Source organism: Carcharhinus amblyrhynchos, chromosome 4 (genome assembly GCF_965287045.1).
Source record: "Carcharhinus amblyrhynchos chromosome 4, sCarAmb.v2.hapA, whole genome shotgun sequence".
NCBI lineage: Eukaryota > Metazoa > Chordata > Chondrichthyes > Carcharhiniformes > Carcharhinidae > Carcharhinus > Carcharhinus amblyrhynchos.
In genome coordinates this window covers 48,789,983-48,813,915 of record NC_137327.1, presented here as the reverse complement: position 1 = coordinate 48,813,915, position 23,933 = coordinate 48,789,983, and the positions used below count along the sequence as shown (strand labels likewise).

Sequence of the window (23,933 nt, the reverse complement as noted above, 5' to 3'; positions counted from 1 at the left end):
AACATTGCTTTTCTTAAAGAATGTACACTTCGAGACCACAATAACTCCCAGCCAGCACTGTCGGCATTTCACTTAATCCCTTGTTATCCATTTTTTCCACCTCTTGGAAATCTACACATGCTATACCTAACCATATTCATAAAGAATGCTGCAGGGAGGGGAGAGTGGCAGAGAGTGGAGATTGGCAGGGAGGGGAGATTGGCAGAGAGAGGAGACTGACAGGGAGGGGAAAGTGGCAAAGAGGGGGAACTGGCAGGGAGGGCTACCAGACAGAGAGGGGTGCTTGACAGGCAGGGGTGAAAACCCATAGTGGAGCCTCTCAAAAACAGAGAGGCAGATGGGCTGTCCAATGATCAGCTGGATTTTCTTCCTCACCCAAGGAAATATTTGATGTTCAGGGTTAGAAACAAAATGCTAGTCCACTCCAGAGATAATGTCTGCTTATTTGTGACTTATTTTTGCCTCATTTGCTGATGCAAATGTTGCTGTGAGTTCAAGTTTTGCATTCCACATTTTAAACAAATACATTAGTTTTGGACAGCTGAATCAAGAATTGAATGGAAAACCATAGAGCAAGGAAATGATTTCCTCTGTTCACTGAACCAGCAAGAGCATTCTTTATGAATATGGTTAGGTATAGCATGTGTAGATTTCCAAGAGGTGGAAAAAATGGATAACAAGGGATTAAGTGAAATGCCGACAGTGCTGGCTGGGAGTTATTGTGGTCTCGAAGTGTACATTCTTTAAGAAAAGCAATGTTTGCAGACCAGAGGATGCAGAAATCAGCTGGCCAGGACAATGAAATGTTTCACACGGCAAGCTGTACATCAGTGAAGCTCATCTTCCCATGTGTGAATGCTCTTTAGTTCATGCTTGGAAAACTATTAAGTAGATTGTGAATTCCGCTTAAACCTCGAGCCAAATTGGTTGGGTGTGATTCACTCAAGGTGTGGGTCGATGGTCTGCAACATTTTCAGTAGACAGGAAGGTCCAAACAGAGTGTTGTCAGACTTTTTACTGTTTCCACTCTCTGCCAGTCTCCTCTCTCTGCCTGTTACCCCTCCCTGCTGTCACCCCTCCCTGCCAGTCACCCCTCTCTGCCAGGCATCCCTTCCTGCCCAGTATATCTGGCCTGCCAGGCACCTCTTCCTCCCTGCCAGACACCTCTTCTGCCAGGCACCCCTCCCTGCCTATCTTCCCTTTCTGCCAGACACCCCACTCAGCCCAATGCTTCACCTCTTGCCAGACTTCCCTCCCCAGCAGACTTTCCTCCCCAGCAAACACCCCATCCCCACTGGACCCCCATCTCCCCCGGGCGCCCCCTCCCTGCTGGGCGCCCATCTCCCCGCTGGGCCCCCTCTCTGCTGCGCCCTTCTCCCTGATGTTCCTTCCACACCACTCTGGTGATGTTTTTAGGCAGAGTTAAAGCTGAAATTGTATCCTAATTTCTGACGTTGCTGGATAATCATACCATTGAAATAATCCAAATTAATGATTATTTTCTTTAAATAAAGTACTGCAGCTGCTGGAAATCTGAAATAAAACAGAGAATGCTGTAAATAGCAGATGAGCAGGTCAGTATCTGGATAATGTTTGAAGTTTAACAATTTCTAAGGAACAACAGAACCAAGGGAATGGGGAAGCAGCAATGCATTTGAGTACAGCCTCTGTCCTCAACATTGAGTTCAGCAACTTCAGGCCACACCATCCTGACAAGAATAAAGCTTGCAATTGTTACAAGATTCATCTTTTGTTTCTTTACTTGTTCCATTATCACCCTCTTTTGATTTTTGTTATTTAAATTCACTCCTGCCTTCCATTCTTTCATCAGTCTTCCCTTTTGTTCAACTGTGCACCCATTTACTCTGTCCCTGTACTTGTTCGCACATTATTAAAGCATAATTTAATCCAGTTCTGACATACAAAATAATTCTACAGTGCAGAAGGAGGCCATTTCAGCCCATCAAGTTTGTACCAACAACAATCCCACCCCATCCCCATAACCCCACACATTCACATTACATATTTGCCTTGCTAATCCCTGTAACCTACACATACTGGGACATTATGAACAATCTAGCACGGCCAATCAAACTAACCTGCACATCTTTGGACTGTGGGAGGAAACCAGAGCATCCAGAAGAAATCCATGCAGACTCAGGGAGAATGTACAAACTCCACACAGTGACCCAAGCCAGGAATCGTACCCGGGTCACTGAAGCTGTGAGGCAGCAGTGCTAACCACTGTGCCACCATCAAACTGACATGTAAACTCTCACTCTGTCTCCACAGTTGTTGCCTCACCAGCACTTTTTGTTCTTTTTATTTAGTCCAGTCAGAATGATCGTACTTGAATATATTCCTTTACACAACCATGTCACTCATTGTGTAACATAATATTTATTCAATGCAAATCTCGTGCATAAAATTCATATCATTTACTGGAGTTTATTTGGAACTAGAATCTCCCCTTTTCTTATTTTTCTTAAGTTCATAAGACATAGGAGCAGAATTAGGCCATTTGGCCCATCCCGTCCAACCTGCCATTCGATCATGGCTGATTCTCTTTCAGTTAGGATAGAAAGACAATTAACCTTTGCCCTCCTTCCCTTGCTGCGTTGTTCTGAGTTTTTCATTCTTGGCACCTACATATCAGAACAGAAGAAGCAGAAGCCAGAGTAGACCATTCAGCCCATCGAGTCTGCTCTGTCATTCACCACAATCGTGACTGGCCTTTGGCTTCAACTCCACTTTCTCAGCCACTCTCCACATCCTTTGATTCCCTGCGAGATCAAAATCTGCTAATCCAGCCTTCAATAAAAGCAAAATGGAGGTGGTCCACTTTGGTAGGAATAATGGTAGGAAGGATTATTACTTACGTGGCGAAAAACTGCAGCAGGCGACTGTGCAGAGGGACCTCGGGGTCCTTGTGCACGAGTCGCAAAAACCCAGCTTGCAGGTGCAGCAGGTGGTCAGGAAGGCGAATGGGATGCTGGCCTTCATAGTGAGGGGGATTGAATATAAAAGTAGGGAGGTCTTGCTGCAGCTGTATAGGGCATTGGTGAGGCCGCAGCTGGAGTACTGTGTGCAGTTTTGGGCGCCGTACATACGTAAGGATATTTTGGCCTTGGAGGGAGTGCAGAGGAGGTTTACTAGGCTGATGCCGGAGTTGAGGGGGTTGAGCTATGAGGAGAGGCTGAATAAACTAGGCTTGTACTCGTTAGAGTTTAGAAGAATGAGGGGAGATCTCATTGAGACGTATAAGATGATGAATGGGATGGATAGGATAGAGGTGGAGAGACTCTTCCCGCTCAGAAAGGACAGTAGGACTAGGGGGCACAGCCTCAAGATAAAGGGGGGGGGCAGTTTAGAACGGAGTTGAGGAGGAACTTCTTCACTCAAAGGGTGGTGAATCTCTGGAATTCTCTGCCCGTTGAAGTGGTGGAGGCTGCCTCGCTAAATATTTTTAAGAAGCGGGTTGATGGGTTTTTGATAAGAGAGGGGATTAAGGGTTATGGGGAGAGGGCGGGAATGTGGAACTGAGCCACGACAGATCAGCCATGATCTTATTGAATGGCGGGGCAGGCTCGAAGGGCTAGAAGGCCTACTCCTGCTCCTATTTCTTATGTTCTTATGTTATGTCCTTATGTAAAATACTGTGGATGCTGGAAATTGAAACCAAAAACAGAAAATTCTGGAAAAACACAGCGGGCAGGATTCTACCATCATGTTGTGCCTGTTTTCGGGCACGAAAACTTGGTAAAGTTGGGCATGAGGCAAATAGTTCGATCTGCGCCTGCCTCCACATTGGTTCCCCCTTTACCAAACCCCGAAAATGCTCGCAATTGGGACTATTCGGAAACGGGCGCAATGGCCATTTAAATGCATTTGCATGCATTTAAATTAACATAATGGCTGCACGCCCAACTTTACCGGCACGTTCCCCGTTAGCACCATGTTCGCCCATTCAGAGCCAGTGCAAAGCAGACATGCTCCATATAAGTCCGATTCAGGCACTCTGTCAGTGGGGATGAGTGAGGAAGTAAGTGCCAAATGTCCAATGGCTCTCTGCTTGACATCGGTGGGGGGGAGGGGGTCCACTGCCACTCTGCTTGAGACTGCGGGGGGGTGGTGGAGGTGGAAGGAAGAGGGCCTGCTGCCATTCTGCCTGCGATCAGTGGAGGGGAAGGGGGATCTGCTGCCACTCTGCCTGAGATCAGTGGAGGGGAAGGGGGATCTGCTGCCACTCTGCCTGAGATCAGTGGAGGGGGGGGAAGGGTAGATCACTCTACCTGAGATTGGTGGGGGGAGGCGCCTGCAATCAGTCTGGGTGGAGGATGGGGTGGGGGGATAAGGGGGGGTGGTGCAATGTCTGTGGGGGCCCAGGGAAGCCATTATCTGCCCAGGAGGGATATGGCAGAGGAGTCACATTCTATCATTTTCTTCTGCACATGCACAGTTGGAGGCACCAATCGGAGGTTTTGGACATGATAAGCCCCGTGCACAGGCTTGTAAGCACAATTCAGAATAGCTGATATTTTTGCAGGCAGAGTGCACATGGGGGCAACTAAGAACGGGTCTAAAAGTTGGATCTGAAACACTCCCAGTTTCAAGTCCACCCAGCACTTAGAATCAAAATGGTAAAATAGGCCCAGTATGTCTCAGAGTATCAGTGGAGAGAGAAACAGTATTAACATTTTGAATCCTTATAAAATGTTCCAGAGAGATATCGGGCTTAGTTTCTCTCCCCACAGATGCAGCGAGATGTGTAGAGTTTTTACAGTATTTTCTGTTAAATTTTATACTTGCGTTAGGTTGGTGATGAGGTTCTCCCTCTCACTGTTGATCAGAGTAATAGTCAGCTGCTGGTACACTGACTGCTTTGCATTCTTTATCCTTTCTATTCCTGCTGCCTAACCACTGCGGAAGAACTGTACCCAAACAACATAATGCTATTTCATAGATTCCCGACAGTGCAGAAAGAGATTATTTGACCCATCAAGCTTACATTGACTGTCCGACAGAATATCCCACCCAGGCCCTATCCCCACGTAATTACCCCACTAATCCCCCTAACCTACACATCTTGATACATTAAGTGGCCAGTCCACCTAACCTGCACATCTTTGGACTGTGGGAGGAAACCAGAGCATCCGAAGGACATCCACGCAGACACAGGGAGAATCTGCACACTCCACAGTCATCCAAGGCTGAGGTTGAACTGTGGTCTCTGGTGCTGTGAGGCAGCAGTGCCAACCACTGTGCCACCATGCCTCCCTCAGCCACATGGCAGAGGGAGGCACTGAGACCAGCAAGATCCCTGGACAGAGAAAGGAAACAAGAATGTGGGGTTGCGGGGGGGAATGAAGGATGAAGACATGAACTCTGGGCATTTCTTTCACATGTCCCATTGGCCTGCTGAGAGTTGAAATGATGTGACCTAAGAACAGGTGTCTGCTGCATCATCTCCAGCCCTCACAGATGACATGTGCAGTTCAGCTGTATGGTCAGCCTCCTCCTGTCCTCTCCCAATGATGTTCCCCAACTCCAGTGCCAGTAAGATACCCTCCATTGATGCTTTCTTTCCCATTTCTCACACCCGCTGCCCTTAGCCTTCCCCAAGCCAGATGGTAAATAAATAGCATTCGGCGGCAAGTAGCGAGTGATGTTGTTCCCCGTGAGCTCTTCTCATTAGGAAGTGGGTAGAAATGGACTGATATTATTTAATTTCAAAGCATGATCTGTGAAAAAGGGGATGTAAAAGTGGGATTCACACACAGTTCCCAAGGTGAAAGGAGCCTGTTAGCGTGAGTGAGCGAAACGACCACTGCAGACCCAGGGTGTAGTTCAATAACGGCACAGCTTTATTTTCTTTTACATCGACGGAGGTGCAGTCAGGACATACAATCGAACTGTCCCGAAAGCACTCTAAAGGTCCGCCGCAACGGGCTATAGTTATACCTGAACATCGGTGTAGTATGCGATTCAAATGCTGATACTTTATTTACAGTATTCGACTTTAGCCGTCCTGTCTCAAAGTTTTTGAGTGTTAGAACGATTGTTTTAAGAGTGTGTTAATTGTTTTTGTCTGATTGGTTATTAATGGTCTAGAACCTCTGGGGTTTGAACAATGGGTGTGTGATTGATCTCAAAGAGTTTGAGGGGCCAGGTACGTTTCTTTAGCTATGCTAATTTTTGGGTGTCTCCATAGGTTGTTTGACTGGTTTAGAAGTGCTGATTTGATGGGGTGGGGATGTGTTTTTTAATTTAGTTCCTGCAGGTGCCATCCTGCCCAGCTTCCCTTGTGTGCTAGCCCTCATTTGCATTCTAAAAGCATGCTCTCGCCTGCTAATCTGTGTCTGTTACTTTGTGATTTTTAGTGGAGAGGCTCTGAGCGTAATTTTAGTCTGCTTCCATATTGTGTGCCCAATTTCATAAAATTTGTTGTCCGATAACAAGCCAGAAACAGCTCTCACCACTTTTTAAATCAATCCTTAAGTATGGGAGGGGAAGAATTGGGCTGTTGTAAAACAAGGTGATTGCAATTGAAAGTAGCAGGACATGCAGCAACGCTATCCCCTTGGCAGGATCATGGAATCTTTGATTTAAAATATCCTCATAGCATCGTGGGGATCCCATTTTTAAGTGGATCTCACAAAATCTGGAGGAGGAGAAAAGATGGATTGTATCCTTTACCCCCCCTTTCCTCAGTGGCTGTGCCCATGAGCAAACAGAAATAACTGGCACGTAACAAATTTGTGATTAATCCAGCCCTTTAAGATTCCAGGGGATATCGAATCATAGAATCCCTACTTGACGGTGTCAAGTCTGTACCAACCACAATTCCACTCAGGCCCTATCCCCGTAACCCCACACATTTATCTGACACTCGGGTCAATTTACCATGGCCAATCAATCTAACCTGCACAGCTTTCAACAGTGGGAGGAAACCCACGCAGACATGGGGAGAAAATGCAAACTCTGCACAGACAGTGACCCAAGGCCAGAATTGAACCTGGGTCCCTGGCACTGTGAGGCAGAAGTGTTACCCACTGTGCCACCAAGGATATGACTCTGATGATTAAAAGCAAATTAATTGATGTCAGAACTCTGAAGTTTAGCACTGTCTGACAAAGAATGCTTTAATTTTGTTTTGTTTATTATATATCACGAAAGGTGTGTGTTTTAATTCTCCCTTTTCCAATTGTAGTTTCAAAAGCAGAAAATACGAGGATAAATTTGCTGGAACATTATCTGAAATCATTCCAAGAATCAAGAGTCTAAAGAAGCTTATGTAAGATATTTATTAACGCTATTATAATAATTATAGTTTCTTATGTAACGTAATTGCAATAAATAATATAAGGAAGGATTTGAACAAAGAACAAAGAAATGAGTTCCAGTCCTGTAATAAAAACGTGATCCTAACTGAATATCACTTTATAGAACAACTTGCTACTCTGCTTATTGGGTATTCATCTGCTTACTATTCAGTTCTACATACTGTATTTAAACTCATGAATGAAGTTCCTAAAACCTCCTTCTGGTGTTGAAGGTACATGGGATTACAGCTCCCCCCATTACTCAGTGATGCTGAGCTATCCTTGAACGTGCTGAGTTAGCTGAACCCTGTATAGACCGTATAATTGTTTAACGACTCTGAAATAAGGAAGGGTTGAATCAACCGGTGTTCCCATTCTTCCTCACTATCCATGACTGCTGCTGGAAAATTACTGTTTAGGACAATGGATGAGGAGAGCTTGAGGCTTGGCCGTGGTTCAATGTGTTGCTGCTCCCAATCTGTCCCCTCCACCAACCCAGTGACCCATTGAGAACCCTGGATTACTCCAATTCTGACCTCTTGACATTTATCTCTAAGCTCTGAAATTCTCTCCATTCTCATAGCATAGAGGGAACAGTGCAGAAGGAGACCATTTGGCGCTTTGAGCTTGCACTGACAACAATCCCACCCAGACCCTATCCCCATAACTCCACATATTTACCCTGCTAATCCCCCTGATATTAAGGGGCAATTTAGCATGGCCAATCCACCTAACCCGCACATTTTTGGACTGTGGGAGGAAACCGGAGCATCCAGAGGATGTGCAAACTCCACACAGACAGTCTGAGGCCAGACAAAACCTCTCTGTCCACATCTCCCTCCACCTTTCTGATGCCCTTTAAAATGTACTCCACTGATCAAACTGTTAATCATCTGTCCTAATACTACTTTCCTGCCTCAGTGTTCGTTTTTGGTAGGGAATGTGCTTGTAGGGTATTTTGGGATGTTTCACTACATTAAAGGTACTGTATGAATGCAAGTCGTGCTTGCTGTTTATTGTGGACTACTGGAGTTTTAATCATTTTTCTTCTAAATTGGTATTGCTTTAATTTGGAGATAGTAATGAAACCAAACTTTTGATTCCAGCCTCACATCTTGCAGTATTACTGTGAAGGGTGTTACCCACTTGTTCTCTGCACTGAAACTCTGTCACCACCTGGAAGAACTAAAGCAAGTATTATAACCGATTCTACCAAGCTGCCTGATTCTAGTTTAACTCATGCCTGACATCTCTTATCATGTGATGCTTCAATTTCTTTCCAGCTTGCAAGATAATGAACTGGGGGATGCTGGGATCACAGCGCTTGTGGACGTGCTTCCTCAAGTTGGAAGTCTGAGAAGAATTGAGTAAGTGGGATCCTTATGCAAACATACAAATTAGGAGCAGGAGGAGGCCATGTGACCACTCAAGCCTGCTCCACCATTCAATAATCATGGCTGCTCTGGTTAGAGCCTACTGCCTACTACCTTCTACCCACTTGTTCATCAAGAATCTATCTATCTCTGCCTTAAAAATGTTCAAAGACTCTGCTACCACTGCCTTTTGAGGAAGCGAGCACCAAAGACAACCCTCTGAGAGAAGAAAATTCCCCTTAACTCTGTCTGAAATGGGCAACCATTTATTTTTAAACAGTGACACCATTTCTCAAAGTCAAAGTCAGAAACTGTTACCCCTGCGGTTCCTTCCAGGACTCGGCTGGAGACATTTGTAGGATCACACAGCTATAGGCCCACAAATACATAAGACCGGCTGCCCTGGGCCAACTGGATCACCCGGAGGAAACTCACGCAGACACGAGGACAATGTGCAAACTCCACACAGACAGTGACCCGAGCCAGGAATCGAACCCAGGTCCCTGGAACTGTGAAGCAGCAATGCTAACCACTGTGCTACCATGTCGCCCTGGGTCTTCTTCACCAACCTTTATTCACCAAACAGTAAGAAAAGCTGCCCCCTGATTTGTGACCAGGTGTTAAAACTCACACCTGACTTTCTGTAGGGTTTGATCTGGGCTGTTGTCCCTCCTGGCAAGCCAATCATAAGTCTTTCACCAGACAGAGCTGCATAAAGCTCCACATCAACCTCCATACCAGCGGATTCTGTTTTAGCTTAATTTAAAAGAGACATGGTAGCACAGTGGTCAGCAGTGCTGCCTCACAGTGCCAGGGACCTGGTTTCGATTCCTGGCTTGGGTCACAGTCTGTGCAGAGTCTGCATGTTCTCCCTATGTCTACGTTGATATCCTCCGGGTGCTCTGGTTTTCTCCCACAGTTCAAAAGGCGTGCTGGTTAGGTGCTAAATTTTCCCTCAGTGTACCCGAACAGGCACCAGGAGTGTGGAAACTAGGGGATTTTCAGAATAATTTCTTTGCAGTGTTAATGTAAGTCTACTTGTGACAATAATAAGTAAACTTAAAAAAACTTTAAAAAGTTTGGTGGTCATTGCAGTTGGCCCTTGCTTATTTATAAATTTGTAAGAAATAAGAATTCTGTAAATATGACATGAATTCTTTCTTTTACTCCAGATTGGGTGGCAATAACATCACTGTAAATGGTATTCTTATAATGGCAAATGCAATAAGCACTTGTCCGAATATCCTGGATATCTCTGTCAGGTAGGAGAGATCTTTGGAGAAATTTTGTACAAGACATTTGCTAATATTCTGATGTGATTTAACGCAGTAAAATCCTGTACATCCTGTACTATAGACTATTACATCAACCGTCTGTATGCATACACTGAGGATTATATATAGCTATATGGCATCATAAATAAGGTATAGGGGCTGAGGGGGAGGGGGGGTACAAGGGGTGGGGTGGGGGATATTGTTGCTGAGAAGTAAGGTTATTCAGGAGGACTGGGAGACTTCAGGAAATTTCATTATGCTGGGCAGGATATTGAATTGGGGATGACTGTGGGCATAGAGGGTTGGTTAGCTCAGTTGGCTGGACAGCTGGTTCGTGATGTGGAGTGATGCTAACAATGTGTATTCAATTCCTGTACCGGCTGAGGTTATCTACATTGGACTCACCTTCTCAATCGTGCCCCTTGCCTGAAGTGTGGTGACCCTCAGGTTAAATCACCGCCAGTCAACTCTCTCTCACTCGCTCAGAGAGGGATGAGCAGATCATAGTCCTCTGGTGACTTCCAGGCTTCATTGCAGTGGGCAGCAGCAAGTAGCTGAAGAGGTGCCATCAAATCCATCAGATTGTCTCCTGCAATGGGAGCAATCGAGTTGTTTTAAAGCTTGTTTGTAAGAAACCCTTCCAACTCCATGGGCCAGATTTTCCAGGTCGTCCTGCCAGTGGGATCTTCCAGTTCTGCTGAAGGCAGTCTCCCATGGTGGGTTCTCCAGCGATGGGACGGGTGACCCACACTGAACGGAATGGACATCAGCGGGACCAGGAGGTCCTGCCAGTGGCCAGTGATGTGCAGCCTCTGCCATCAGTAAACACATTGGAGTGAGGGAGAAACCCACCCAAAATCCTCCTGCAAATCTCTTCAGCTTGTTTTGTTCTTGACCTTCAGAGCTGGGCCTGAGTCAGATTCCTGGAATGTCGAGGAATGGTTTCGCTGATGACGTTATCACACAATGATAACAATAACCAGATTTGAACCAATCTGGTTGTTTCCAATACCTATTAATGCTGATACAAGGGCTTCATGCTTACAGGGTAAATTCAGTGCCCCTGGCAATGGGAGGAAGCGAGGAGGAGCTATGTTCAGTGGAGGAGTGGGTTGGGGAATTGGCACACAGTGTTGTGCTTCCATCTCTGAAACATGCTTCCTTCAAGCACAGCCTCAATCAACTAATGTGGGAATCTGGTGTTGGTCAATCTACCAGGGACTAGAGAGAAAAAGAACAACATGTTGTTATGATTGGGTATAAAATTCTACCATTTAATATTCCATCGTGGCCATTGCTAAAAGCACGGCTGAGTGTGGAGCAGAGCCCAGAAAGGTCCAACTACGGAATGACCACAATGTTCTCACGGATTCCTGGCTGATGTCCCATCTTTCACTCTCCAGCAACCTCAGTCTTTTTGCTGCTATACCTGACCTGCAGCCAGTCCTGTTCACCCATTACACCCAGAACCACTGACTGATATTTCCTCCGATAAAAAAGAAATTACAGTTGTCTCTCCTGCTTTCGGGTTAAGGAGAAAAGAAAAATCATCACACTTCTAACTGCTTGCCAGTGCCTGCTGCTGGCAGGTTTATGAGTGAGGGGTGAGCTGAAGACAGAATTAACTTTAGCTGTGATGCCCCCTCCACTCTCTTACTAGACATCCTGCTAAGATTTGCTCCCTCTGATAATAGCTACTTGGGTAAAGTAAAAGGTAACTGGTATCCATGGAACACCATCCCATGGTGGGACAAACTATTTATTGATGGAAAACCCTGAGATTCTACCGTGAGATTCTTCTGGGTAAACACTTGATGCCATTTAGTGGCGGGGGGTTACTGATTTATTTGAAATTGGTCAAATATCTGTGCCATAATAGTAGAGGAAGCAGGTAAACACATGGCATGTTCATACACATGGTCTATTTGGAATGTGGTTTCTGATCAAACTGTCAATCAATGTAACTCTGCAGTCAGTACATTGCAGACTTGGGCTCAGAACTAGCTCTGACTAATGCAGAAGGATGGAAGGAAAACAGGATGGGATTATCTGGCCGCGCTTGCCCAAGGCTGGAAAAACCTACCTGAGGACAATGGACCTTTGTATGGTCCGTGTCCTGACCGCTACGATTCCCGTGGTGGACGGGACAGGAAAATTCTGTCCTAAATTTTTATCGGTTGTGGATGTGAGCTTATCCAAATGGTTCTCCTCAGAACGAAGGATCATCCAGACTCAAAACAATGGCTCTGTTCTCTCTGCACAGCTGCTGAGATTTTCCAGCATTTTCTGTTTTAGGATCTTAATAAGGTCCTCTTCCATTTTCCAGATGGGCCTGGGTAAGGTTTAATAGCCTGATTTGACTCGTGTGGAAAGTGGGAATGCTGAATCAGGACCACAAGCCCTGTAACCCTGGTTTGGGGAGGCTGTGCAAAAGTGAGAAATTGCATCAGGGAAATGAGGTGGAAATGCCTCATGTGAATAAGCAAATTCAAATTGCTGCTGCAAGCTGGGTCATCCTCCTACTGCCTGTGTGCACAATAGCATTAGTTTTGTCTGTTGTCACATCGTGGATTTCCTCTGGGTGCTCCGGTTTCCTCCCATAGTCCAAAGATGTGCGAGATAGGTTGATTGGCCATATTAAATTGCCTTTACTGTCAGGGGGATCAGCAGGGTAAATATGTGGGGTTACGGGGATAGCGCTTGGGTGGGATTGTGCTCGGTGCAGACAAGATGGCCGAATGTGGGGATTCTACGCTTCTATGATTCTATAAAATTCAAGTACATAGTTCGAGATATTATTATGGATGGAAAATGGCAAAGAAGCTGAACTAATATATACATTGAATTTCTTCCAGTGATGGTGGGAACATTGCAACAGTTAGATTTTTCACAGACTCGCTGACCAATACAATGAACAGGTATTTCAGTTTAAAGTAAAAGTGAATTGACTCTGCTGCTATAGGTTTTCAGAATTCACTCACTTGACTTTCATTACACAGGTCCTCCAGGTCTTTGTCACCTTTGACGGAATGTGAAGGCAATCATGAGGCACTACTCAGGAAACTCAGGTACTGGATAGACCGCATCCTGGCATCTCGCTTTGCTCAGTGCGCAGTTTTTTATAGGATCTCTACGATGCAGAAGAGGCCATTCAGCCCATCGAATCTGCGCTGACTCTTTGACAGAGCATCTTACCCAGGCCCATCCCCCACCCTATCCCTGTAACCCCGCACATTTACCATAGCTCATCCCACCCAACCTGCACAATTTCAGGCACTAAGAGGCAAATTAGCAGGGCCAATCCATCTAACCTGCACATCTTTGGACTGTGGGAGGAAACTGGAGCACTCAGAAGAAACCCACACAGACATGGGGAGAACATGCAGACCCCACACAGACAGTCATCCAAGTCAGGAATCGAACCCGGGTCCCTGGCTCTGTGAGGAAACAGTGCTAACCACTGCGCCATCGTGTCGCCCTGTCCAGCATCAATTCAAACAACCTAGTCCCACCTTGCTCGGAGAACATTCTAAACCGATTGCAGGAATATGGGGGCTGAGGGGAGATGGGAGGTACCATTCCCAGATGACTTTAGTGCTATGGTGGAGATAAGGAGAGAACATGCGGCATTCTAGTGTGACTCAAGGTTAATGCTGGAAGCTGTGATAAACCAGTTTTTTTTGTTTATTTTTTTGTATGGCTTTGTTGCTGCCAAGTGGATCAGGTTTCATTTCAGGCGCTCTTTGTTAGCACCAGATAGATGAAGACTGCCCCGTGCTCTGCCCTACTCTGCCCCTCAGCCCCTTCCACTTCTTACCAAAAAATAGTCAGGGCAGACCTGCCCAAATGTGCCCACAGCATAGAACCAGTGATGAGGCCAGAACAAGCTGGATGTCGGTGGAAGTTAGTCAGATTGTAATAAAAAATTGCATCAGTCCTACCTTGCTCTGAGTGATTTTTCCAATTTCAGCTCTAGATGAGGCCTCTTGCATGTTACAGATACACATCAGAAGATGGAGGGCCCATGTCCCTCTATCTGTGCTCAAGGTGTGCAAGGCATGTGTGAAGAGCTGGAAAATGTATCCTACTGTGTCCTTTGGACCACTGGCACACAATGCCTGCATGTGTACCATCCACAAGATAGCAACTCGCCACAGCTCCTTTGACAACACTTCCTAACCAATGTCCTCTGTCACCTGGAAGAACAAACTGGAGAATTCCAGGAGGATGTGATAGCACTGAAGGAGGTGCAGAGGAGATTCACCAGGGTGCTGCCTGGGATAGAGCATTTAATGATGAGTGGTTGGATCGCCTTGCATTATTATTGTTGGAGCGACCCAATTCAAGGGCAAGTTGGAATTAATCGATTTGAGGGGCATGGGCAGAGTGGATAGGGAGCAGCTGTTGCCCTCAACTGAGGGGTCAGTCATGAGGGGACATAGGTTCAAGGTGAGGGACAGGAGATTTAGGGGGAATGTGAAGAAAATCTTTTTACCCAGAGGGTGGTGGCGGACTGGAATGCGCTGCCTGGGAGGATGGTAGAAGCAGGTTGCCTCACATCCGTTAAAAAGTACCTGGATGAGCACTTGGCACATCATAACATTGAAGGCTATGGATCAAGTGTTCATAAATGGGATTAGATGTGAGCTCAAGTATTTCCTGTGTGTTGGTGCAGACTTGATGGGCTGAAGGGCCTCTTCTGCACTTTATGATTCTGAGATCTCCTTTGGGTGCTGTCAGTTGAGAGACGAATGTTGATGAAGTTTATTGAGAAGGATTCCTTTGCTCTCCTTTGAATAGTATCTTGGGATCTCTTACATCTATTCTACAGGCCAGGTCAGGTCTCAGTTTTACATCTGAACCGAAACAGTACACCTCCAACAGTGCAGCACTCCCTCAGTAGTGCAATGGTGTGACAGCTGCGAATGCTGCTTCATGTGAAGTTGTAGATATTATATTGTTTCCCTGGCAGACCAGGGCCACATGCAATCTGTGCAGCCTGTTCATCAGTTATATCAATGAGGAAAGCCACACACATCGAATAGTAGCAGCCCTTGATATCAGCTGCCCCCAGGGGATCAAAGTAAACTTGCACTGAGCTGCCAGAAGCAGCGCTACATTGACAAATTTCTCTCTATCTGGTTCTTAAATTCCTGGAGCGTGACTTGATCTCACAACCTTGTTATTAAGAGCTGTGGCTGACACCTAACCACGGGTGGAATTTGGCAGTTTCAGTCATGGGAAACAGCTCAGGTTTGCCGGGGAGTTTTGGAGATGGCATCTTTTTCTTTGCAAGGTATTTTCTTTTCTTTCCAACTTACGCCCAAGATCCAGAGAGCATAATTTCTGAGAAGTGTAATAAAGAAAATGGGAGAGGAGGATGCTGGAGAAGAAGGGAATTTGCTGGTGCCAATTGCACCTGAATTGGCAGAAAATAAATGGAAGGGGGAAGAATCTAAGCTATTGAAGTGGATGTTCAACTTGACCTGGTTGATGGCTAGAACAGAATTCACCCAGTCTGAACTCTATTGATTTCAATAGAGATGAGAAAGAGGCATTCCTATGATGAGCAGTTGGCTGATGCCAGTTTTATACCCAGGTGACAAGGTGAAAATGTATTCCCATTATCTTTTACCTGATGTGTTCTGTTCAAGTACACGGCTTGACGTGGATCCTGAGGGTGTTATCTTAACTCGTGTTTATGTGTCGTTCCTGTAGGGCATGGTGATTGCTATTGGTGAACGCTGCTACCTGTTTACTGTAAACAGGGTGAAGCTGTTTCCCCTGAAATATTTGTGAGTAATCCCATCAGGAAGGCTGCCAGCAAATGTGTCAGTCACCTCGCTTAGACATCACATCAATGTAATTGGAATGGCGAGTCTCTGATGTGTTCACTTTTCCATGGTTTATTTAGGCTGGATTAACCTTGTGAAGCTTGCTTCTTCATTTTAAAACAAACAAGCAATTGCTGCTAGAGATTTTGGACCAGAGCAAGGGGTTGAGTTTGTCCAGTGACCTCCACCTTTGGCAGCCAATCCCAGCCTTGTCAGCAATCTTTTCTAACTTCCCGAGACAGAGCAGCCCAGCTCTGCTCTGCTTATCAACTCTGCCTGGAGATCTCATCACATGACCTCCTACCGCTGACCATCCAGCCCAATCAAACAGCACCTCCACATCTCCGATCTTTTTTTTACAAAATGTGTAATTCCCTGTTAAGGCCTCCATGATTTTCCACAAGGTTTGTTCACAGCAGTTTGCTGGGCCAGGATTTTTCGAATGGCGGGGTTATATTTCTGTCCCTATGGAGTCAGCAGCGTATACATCCTGGTGGGGAATAGATCCAGGCGGCACAGTGGTCAACACTGCTGCCTCACAGTGCCAGGGTCCCGGATCCACTGCTGGCCTTGGGTCACTGTCTGTATGGAATCTGCGCATTCTCCCCGTGCCTGCATTGGTTTCCTCCGGGTGCTGCGGTTTCCTCCCACTGTCCAAAGATGTGCGGGTTCAGTGGATTGGCCATGCTAAATTGCCCCTTAGTGGCAGGGGGACTAACTTGGTAAATATGTGGGTTACATGCCTGGGTGGGATTGTTGTCGGTGTAGGCCCAATAGGCTGAATGGCTCTTCTACTCTGGAGGGATTCTATGATTCTGTAATTCTATCCCCACTGATATTGCCTGCCCCAAACTCATTTCAGACTCCACTCCCATAGGTGTGAATTGGCTGGAGGCAGGACCTCTGCCCCGCAGTCAGGAGGGTGTCCCAGCTCACAGAGAGCTGTCAGCCAGTCTGATTGGCCAGTAGCTCTAGTTCCTGCAGCTGCAGTAAGCAGGGCCTAAGTCCCTGGATTTCAGAACTAGCTAAATTTAAGGGGTGTCTCAGGGCAGGGAGGAGAGGTAAGGTGGGGAGCGTGGAGTGGTGGAGAGGCCAGTGGGAGATGAGACATTAAGAGCAGACAGAACCTTTTGGTTTGGGGGAGAGGATTGTGGAAGGTGCACACTACTAGAAAGATGCTATTGATGGAGGCTCCCTCCTTCCCAACCAAGAGTCCCCTCCTACTCCTGGAACTCCTCTCACTAGCCTGAAAATTAAGGCTGGGTGGGTAACGTCCACTTAAGGACCTCAATTGGAGCAAGGGGGTGGGTGGGCCAGCTTAGGCCTTGCCCATCCCTCTGTAAAGTTGCAGAGATGTTCGTGTGGGTGACAACCCAGTGAGCAGGAGATCCAAAGAATTTTATAGCCACCACCTGCCTGAAAACCCTTCAGAAACGGGGAATGAACAGTATTGCCCCTGGAGATTAATCTTCTATTGTGCTTGTGCATGCATGTATGTGTGTGTCTATGTGCCTGTGTGTGTGCCTGCATGCATATGTGTACATATGTGTGTGTGTGTGTGCACATGTGTGTGTGTGTACGTGTGTGCATACATACATGCATATTTGTGTGCCTGCATGTGGGTGATCCTATGTAGGAGCAGCCTTTTACCCCAGTGTAATCCAATCAGTAATACTGTTGGCACAGGGTCCCAGTACCAGCAGTCTGAGGCAATATTGCCGACCTGCTTTCCAAAGTGTTCCTCAATGTAAATCCGCAAATAGGTAGGAAGATGACTCTAGTGACTTTACAAGGGGAAGTGAAAGTTTGCCTGGAAGTAGTTAAGTGTTATTCAGCATTATTATTAAGTGGTACGAGTGAATACTGTGATGGTTTTGTTGTCTCGTTCTGAAGCAGCTAGCCGCTAACTATGCTTTTTGTGAAGTCAATATTGCAGTTCAGTTCAGTTCAGTTCTGACTGCCTGCCTGAGCATTTTGGTACAGTTCCAGTGGACAGGGAGCTTTGAACTGAAAATGGAAACAAACATGTGCTCTTTAATTGCGATGAGGGGACTTTCCAGCAATGGGCAGTGTTTTTTGTCTAATCGAATGTGGTGCTATTCAGCAGCGCATGTGAATCTAAACTGAACCACACCAGAAACCACAGACACTGCCCTTCCCCTTTCTTCTTGTTTTTAATATTGAACAAGGAAGTAAACAAACGGGTGATAGAGCAGAAACCCCAAACTCTGACCTCTGCCAGGACCAAGGGTAGTTAACAGTTAAGGACAGATATTCTGATGAGAGTGCTGCCATCTATGGACCTAATCTTAGTGGAGGGAAACACCTTCAGGAGAGGAAGGTTAAAGTTAGGAAGAAGGCTGTTTTTCACTGGAAGTTGGCCATGTTGCCCGGGGAAGATAGCCCTCTGAATAATCTGAAATTTAACTTTATCTTTAGGTTAGGGAGTATTTATACAGAACTTTTCACTCAGAGAGTCCAGAATATACACAAACTGCTGCTAAAATGCACAACATAAGTTAGGCAGCTGGAGTCTGTGGTTTCTAGGAGTGTCACATGAGCTGTTGAGACAGTTACCATGGCAACGTGCCTTGAGAAAGATCCTACTACTGATCATAAGATACGTGCCATGTAGTGTGAGTTGGGTAAGTGGAGATCATGAGTTCAGATACTTCCATTGGGGTAATATTGGGGATCTTCAGTGTGAAGCTTTGTGGCTGTTAATGGAAAACAAGAGATTACTTATTGCTCCCATTCAGTTGACAAAACAATACTCTTGTGTTGAGCATTATTGGAGGGGGTGGGGAGTGGCTCATAAAATATTCTCCAAGTGTGGAAGCCAAAGTCAGCACCAATAGTGACTCTGTAGTGCCATCACTGACCAAGCTGGCTGAGTTACAGCTGTAGGAATGGGCCTGTGTCAGATAGTGAATCAAGTAACCTTGTCCTCACCCATTTACCTGTTGCAGACATGTCTGACCCAAGAATTTTGGCAGGTGTGATCACTGCACAGTCCCTGTGGAAGTAAAGACTTATTTTGTAGTTTCAACATCCATTGTCAGGTGTGACCATATCACTGCGCTGTGTGGCACAGCCCCAGACGGCCATGAGGCCTGGAGTGGCTCCAGAAGCAGAGTCTGTCCCACCACAAAGCGTGGTGACACATCACATCCCTCACCATGCCAGCTGGGAAACCAATCCTGCTTCAATAAAGAGTGTGGGAAGCAGGGGCAGCACCAGGTATATGTTAGAAAGAAAGACTAACCCAGTGGGAAGTGGTACATAAGGTTCCGGACAGTGTAAAGGCAAAAAACAGCAGAGCTGGACCTGTCCTACAGTTAATAATATCAGAACAAAATTTGGTGGCCCTTGCACCCCGTTGATAACGAGGGTGGGCATTACAGTAATTAACGTTCTGTGATGCCATTAGAACCTAGATGGTCTTTTAACTGTTGAGTGATCAACGCACCAACTGCGGCCATTCAACTCAGGGAAAGAAGGAGATGTGCTGAAAGGTAATGTTAAATTGGTCTGTGTGGGACACAGAGGAATAAGAACTCCACCACAAGGAACCTTTGGGCTTCAATTGCTTCAAGTTTCCCACCTTTTCGATTTGATTTGATTTGATTTATCATTATCACATGTATTAGTGTACAGTGAAAGGTAATGTTTCTGGCGCGTTATACAGACAAAGCATACCGTACATAGGGAAGGAAAGGAGAGAGTGCAGAATGTAGCATTACAGTCAAAGCTAGGGTGTAGAGAAAGATCAACTTAATGCAAGGTAGGTCCACCCCAATGTCTGTGGTAGAAGAGAAACAGCTGATTTTGAGTCGGTTGGTACATGACCTCAGACTTTTGTACCTTTTTCCCAACGGAAGGAGGTGGAAGAGAGCATGTCCGGGGTACGTGGGGTCCTCGTTTATGCTGGTTGCTTTTCCGATGATTTCATGACTCATCTATATGCCAGCAAAAGAGATGTTCAGACTTCATAACCTTCTCTTCCCAACATTTGTCTGGCTGCCCCTTAACACCTGCTATGGATGGACAGCTGAAGCTTAAAATAGTCCAGGCTTCAATTCCTGATATGAGAGTGGTGCTACTCTGCCCTGCACCAGCAACCCCCCCCAAAAAAAAATCCACTCTGTTTGCATTTGAAACTCCCCCAATACTGTCCCTATTGCATCTTCACCAGTATGAGGCTATTTGGCAGCCAGATGTGTTAAACAATATAATGTGCAATCCTTACCAGGAAAGACAGAAAGCAGGAAACTTTAATCCAGTCCACCTAGCATCTGTCATTAGGAAAATGCTTGACTCCATTATCATGGTGTAGAGAAAGATCAACTTAATGGATAACGATGTAAAAATAGGACATTTAAAAAATTATAATCCCAATCAGACAGAATCAACATGGTTTTGTGAAAGGGAAATCATGTCTGATTAATTTATTAGAGTTCTTTGAGGAAGTAACAAGCAGGTTGATTGAATAATTGGGAAGCAGTCGATCTGATGTAGTTTCATTTTCAAAAAGTATTTGATAAGGGGCCACATAAAAATTACTTCGTTAAAAAGTCGAAAGATGTGCACGTTAGGTGGATTGGTCATGCTAAATTGCCTTTTGTGTCCCAACATGTGTAGGTTAGCTGGATCAGCCGTTGTAAATGTGTGGGGCTACAGGGATAGGGCCTGGATAAGTTACTCTGTCAGAGAGTCGGTGCAGAATTGATGAGCCAAGTGATTCTATGATTCTATGAAAATAAGAGCTCATGTTGTTTAGGTAACATGTTAGCATGGATAGGGGACTGCTTAGTCACAGGAAGCAGAGCTCTGGAGTGGGACTTGTGTTACAATCCCAGTTGATGATACTATTGGTCGGGAAGATTCCAGAAACGAACCTTGGCTCAAAAGATCGTAACGTTTATTTGATTATGATACAATACTCCTGTACTCCCCCTTTGCTTCATAAATGCATACAGTTTTCAAAAATATCACTCTATTCCCAAACAAATGGCTGATTCCACTCAAACAACCTCCCATGGATTTCTCTCACAATCCCTGCCAAGATGATTGTCACATGAGGGTTTCCGCACTCAATCCCTAAAAAGACACACTTTAAAATCTTCTTTCAAGCAATGCTTTCCATTAACTGTTACCATTAAAATTCACTCCAGATTTTCCAACTATCCTCTCAAAGATTCCACTCCATTTTACCAATGAATCCAGCGTCAGGTTTTCCACCTTCCCTTTCAGGTTTCATTTGTCTTCAACGTTTATACACAAACTCAGGTACTCAGTCCCAACATAATATTGAGTTAAACATTAGAAATCAGTTTTCCAAACCTTAGGACTGCTTCAGATATGTGGCTCATCTGCAGCAAACCTCATCAGCTGATCTCTTCCCAAGACTGACTTTGACTTTTACAAACAGTGCCCTGTTACCAAAGAACTGTAGAGTCCCTACAGTGCAGAAGGAAGCCATTCAGCCCATCAAGTCTGTGTTGACTCTTGAAAGGAGCATCTTACCCTGCCAATCCCCACAACCCTGTACATTTACCATGATTAATCCACCTAACTCACATGTCTTTGGATACTCAGGAGCAACTTAGCATGGCCAATTCAGCTAATCTGCACATCTTTGACTGTGGGAGAAAACCAAAGGAAACCCACACAGACATTTGGTGAATGTACAAACTCTACACAGTTACCCAAGGCCGGAATCAATCCTGGTCTGTGGCTCTGTGAGGCTGACTACTGTGCCACCATCATGTACCTCTTTGTTCTTTTAACTTGAGACTTCTTAGAAATTTTTCTTCATTTCTCTAGTTTTCATAACCAGCTGTTTTTTAAGTTTCCTGCACTTGTTTTTGTTGTGTATGTGTAGTGATTTCTTACCAGAACTGTGCAGTCTAGGTTTGTGAGCTGCACTGAACACATTATCTTAATAAAGTTCCTTCGTTCGTTGAACCTCGGTTGCCTCCTAGCCTCACTCCTGCGAAGACCATTACCATTACTATACGGTATGGCAAACCAGAGAGATGTTCTCTTCTAAGAGCAACTGCTGATGAATTCAGTTCAAATTCCACTCAAGAAGCATTCCAACCCTAAAGGTGCCCTGGTTTCAAAGCAACAACTTTATACTTCTGCCAGCTTGTTTTCACACCGTTTTCTCTCTAAGTACAGTAGAATCACAGTTTTAATTGAAACCACAGGCCCCCACACATACAAAACATTTGTCTAGCATGAATCTAACTCTAATTTTACCCTTCCTTACACAGCAAAACTAAATTAAACCCATTTAAAATGATACCTTATTTCTAATATTTAACAATGCAAATATAGATTCCTTAAAACTATTTCTGTTTTCTGGACACTTAAACTCATGACATTGTGGCTTAGATGTGAGTGCTACCAACTAAACCTTGGCTTACACCTGGCAATATTGGGTATTGAGTGACGAAAGGATAGAGTAATTGTATTAAAGCGTTTTGTTGGATCATTAATTAGTAACACTGATGCCTATTGGATATTCTTCTTTTACAGTCTTGTGAACTGCAAATTAGACGCACAGCATGTTCCAGTTCTCAGCAGAATACTACAGCACTGTCCACAGTTGGCATCTCTCGAGTAAGTCCAATTGTTTCTCTGTGATATCTTCAAACTTCCCTGCCCTGTGTGGCCCAACAGTGTAAAGACAGCCAGAAGTTATATCTTGGTTCATGTTCTTCTTTCAATGGTTCCCAGCAACCAACGCCTCTGTCTTCCTTCTCAGTCTTTTATTTTGTCTTTCCGTCCCCATCACTTTTGGCTGGCGTGTTAATTCCATTGAGAACTATCGGGGGTAGATGGAGGTGTGGAACATGAAAAACAATCAGATCAGCCTTGATCTAATCAAATGGCGGAGTAAGCTTGAGGGGCCGAATGGCCTACTTCTGCTCTTATTTTGTATGTGCATATGTCAGTTTATACACGTTAATGGTTTCCAAGGAGGACTGAAGAAGTGACTTTAAGTGCAAGCTGCCTCCAAGAGCTGATGCTAGACGAAGAATAATTTAAATTCAAGAACATGACTGGAATCATGTTACATGACACTGGCTTTGAATTTGAGGATCGCAGTGTCTAGCTTAATGAGATTTCTAGAAATCTTGCGGGATGAATTTTCCCTAGGGATTCGCCCACTCAATCCCAATGATTTCAGGGGAAGAGCCACTGAAACTCAGGAACAATGGAGTAAAGGTGAGAAACCTTGTAAGAATGTGCCCCTCTCACCCACTTCCAGCTTGATTTTGATGTTTTCTTTCTAGTTATTGATATGTGACTATCTACCCTGTTGCAGAACTCCTTTGGACCCACCTTCCACTAGTTCTCTGCTGCATGTAACCTTGTTCAAAACCCATCCAAAATTCAGTGTAGGAATATCTAAAAGACTTCTGCTTCCTTTTAAACAGACCCAACAAAACACTCTCTACTTTTGTAACATGTAGCTAGTTTAAAGTTTATTTATTAGCGTCACAATAGGGTTACATTAATACTGCAGTGAACTTGCTGTAAAATCCCCTAGTTGCCACACTCCGGCACTATTTTGGTACGTTGAGGGAGAATTTAGCGTGGCCAATGCAGCTAACCAGCACACCTTTCGGACTGTGAGAGGAAACTGGAGCAACCGAGGAAACCCACGCAGACACAGGGAGAACATGCAGACTCCACACAGGCAGTGACCCAAGCTGGGAATCGAACCTGGGTCCCTGGTACCATCAGGCAGCAGTGCTAACCACGATGCCACTGTACCATTTAAGAATGTGTGCCCTTTAAATTTAATTTATAGGACAATTCATGCCTGGTCTGCATGGGAACTTACTGCTTGGCCTCTCAGTTTAGAGGGAATATTGGGCCCTCCCTATCTCACGCACTGCAGCAAAAACATGATCCTTTCCTCTCTGGCAGCAATAAGCCTCTCTGACAATTGGAGATACCTCTAGAAGCCCACTTCATATTGACCCTCACCAAGGAAAAGGGGTCAAGGTCATGGCACTGTTGACTGATACGCAGAAGCCCAGTCTGAACCACTTCTATTTGTGTAATAACCCCTTGTGGAATAATCTACCCCATATCACCCCATGTCTCTGGTTA

At 45.2% G+C, this 23,933-nt stretch overlaps 1 protein-coding gene across 1 annotated transcript in view; it reads left to right on the top strand.

The window, feature by feature from the left end:
* Nucleotides 1–23,933, top strand: part of nlrc5 (NLR family, CARD domain containing 5) — a 171,937-nt gene that overhangs the window by 52,703 nt on the left and 95,301 nt on the right. The window contains exons 7-13 of the mRNA XM_080187115.1: nt 7,211–7,294; nt 8,429–8,512; nt 8,606–8,689; nt 9,868–9,957; nt 12,825–12,887; nt 12,969–13,037; nt 22,347–22,430. Coding sequence (XP_080043241.1) covers nt 7,211–7,294; nt 8,429–8,512; nt 8,606–8,689; nt 9,868–9,957; nt 12,825–12,887; nt 12,969–13,037; nt 22,347–22,430 — 558 coding nt within the window. The remainder of the gene's footprint in view (nt 1–7,210; nt 7,295–8,428; nt 8,513–8,605; nt 8,690–9,867; nt 9,958–12,824; nt 12,888–12,968; nt 13,038–22,346; nt 22,431–23,933) is intronic.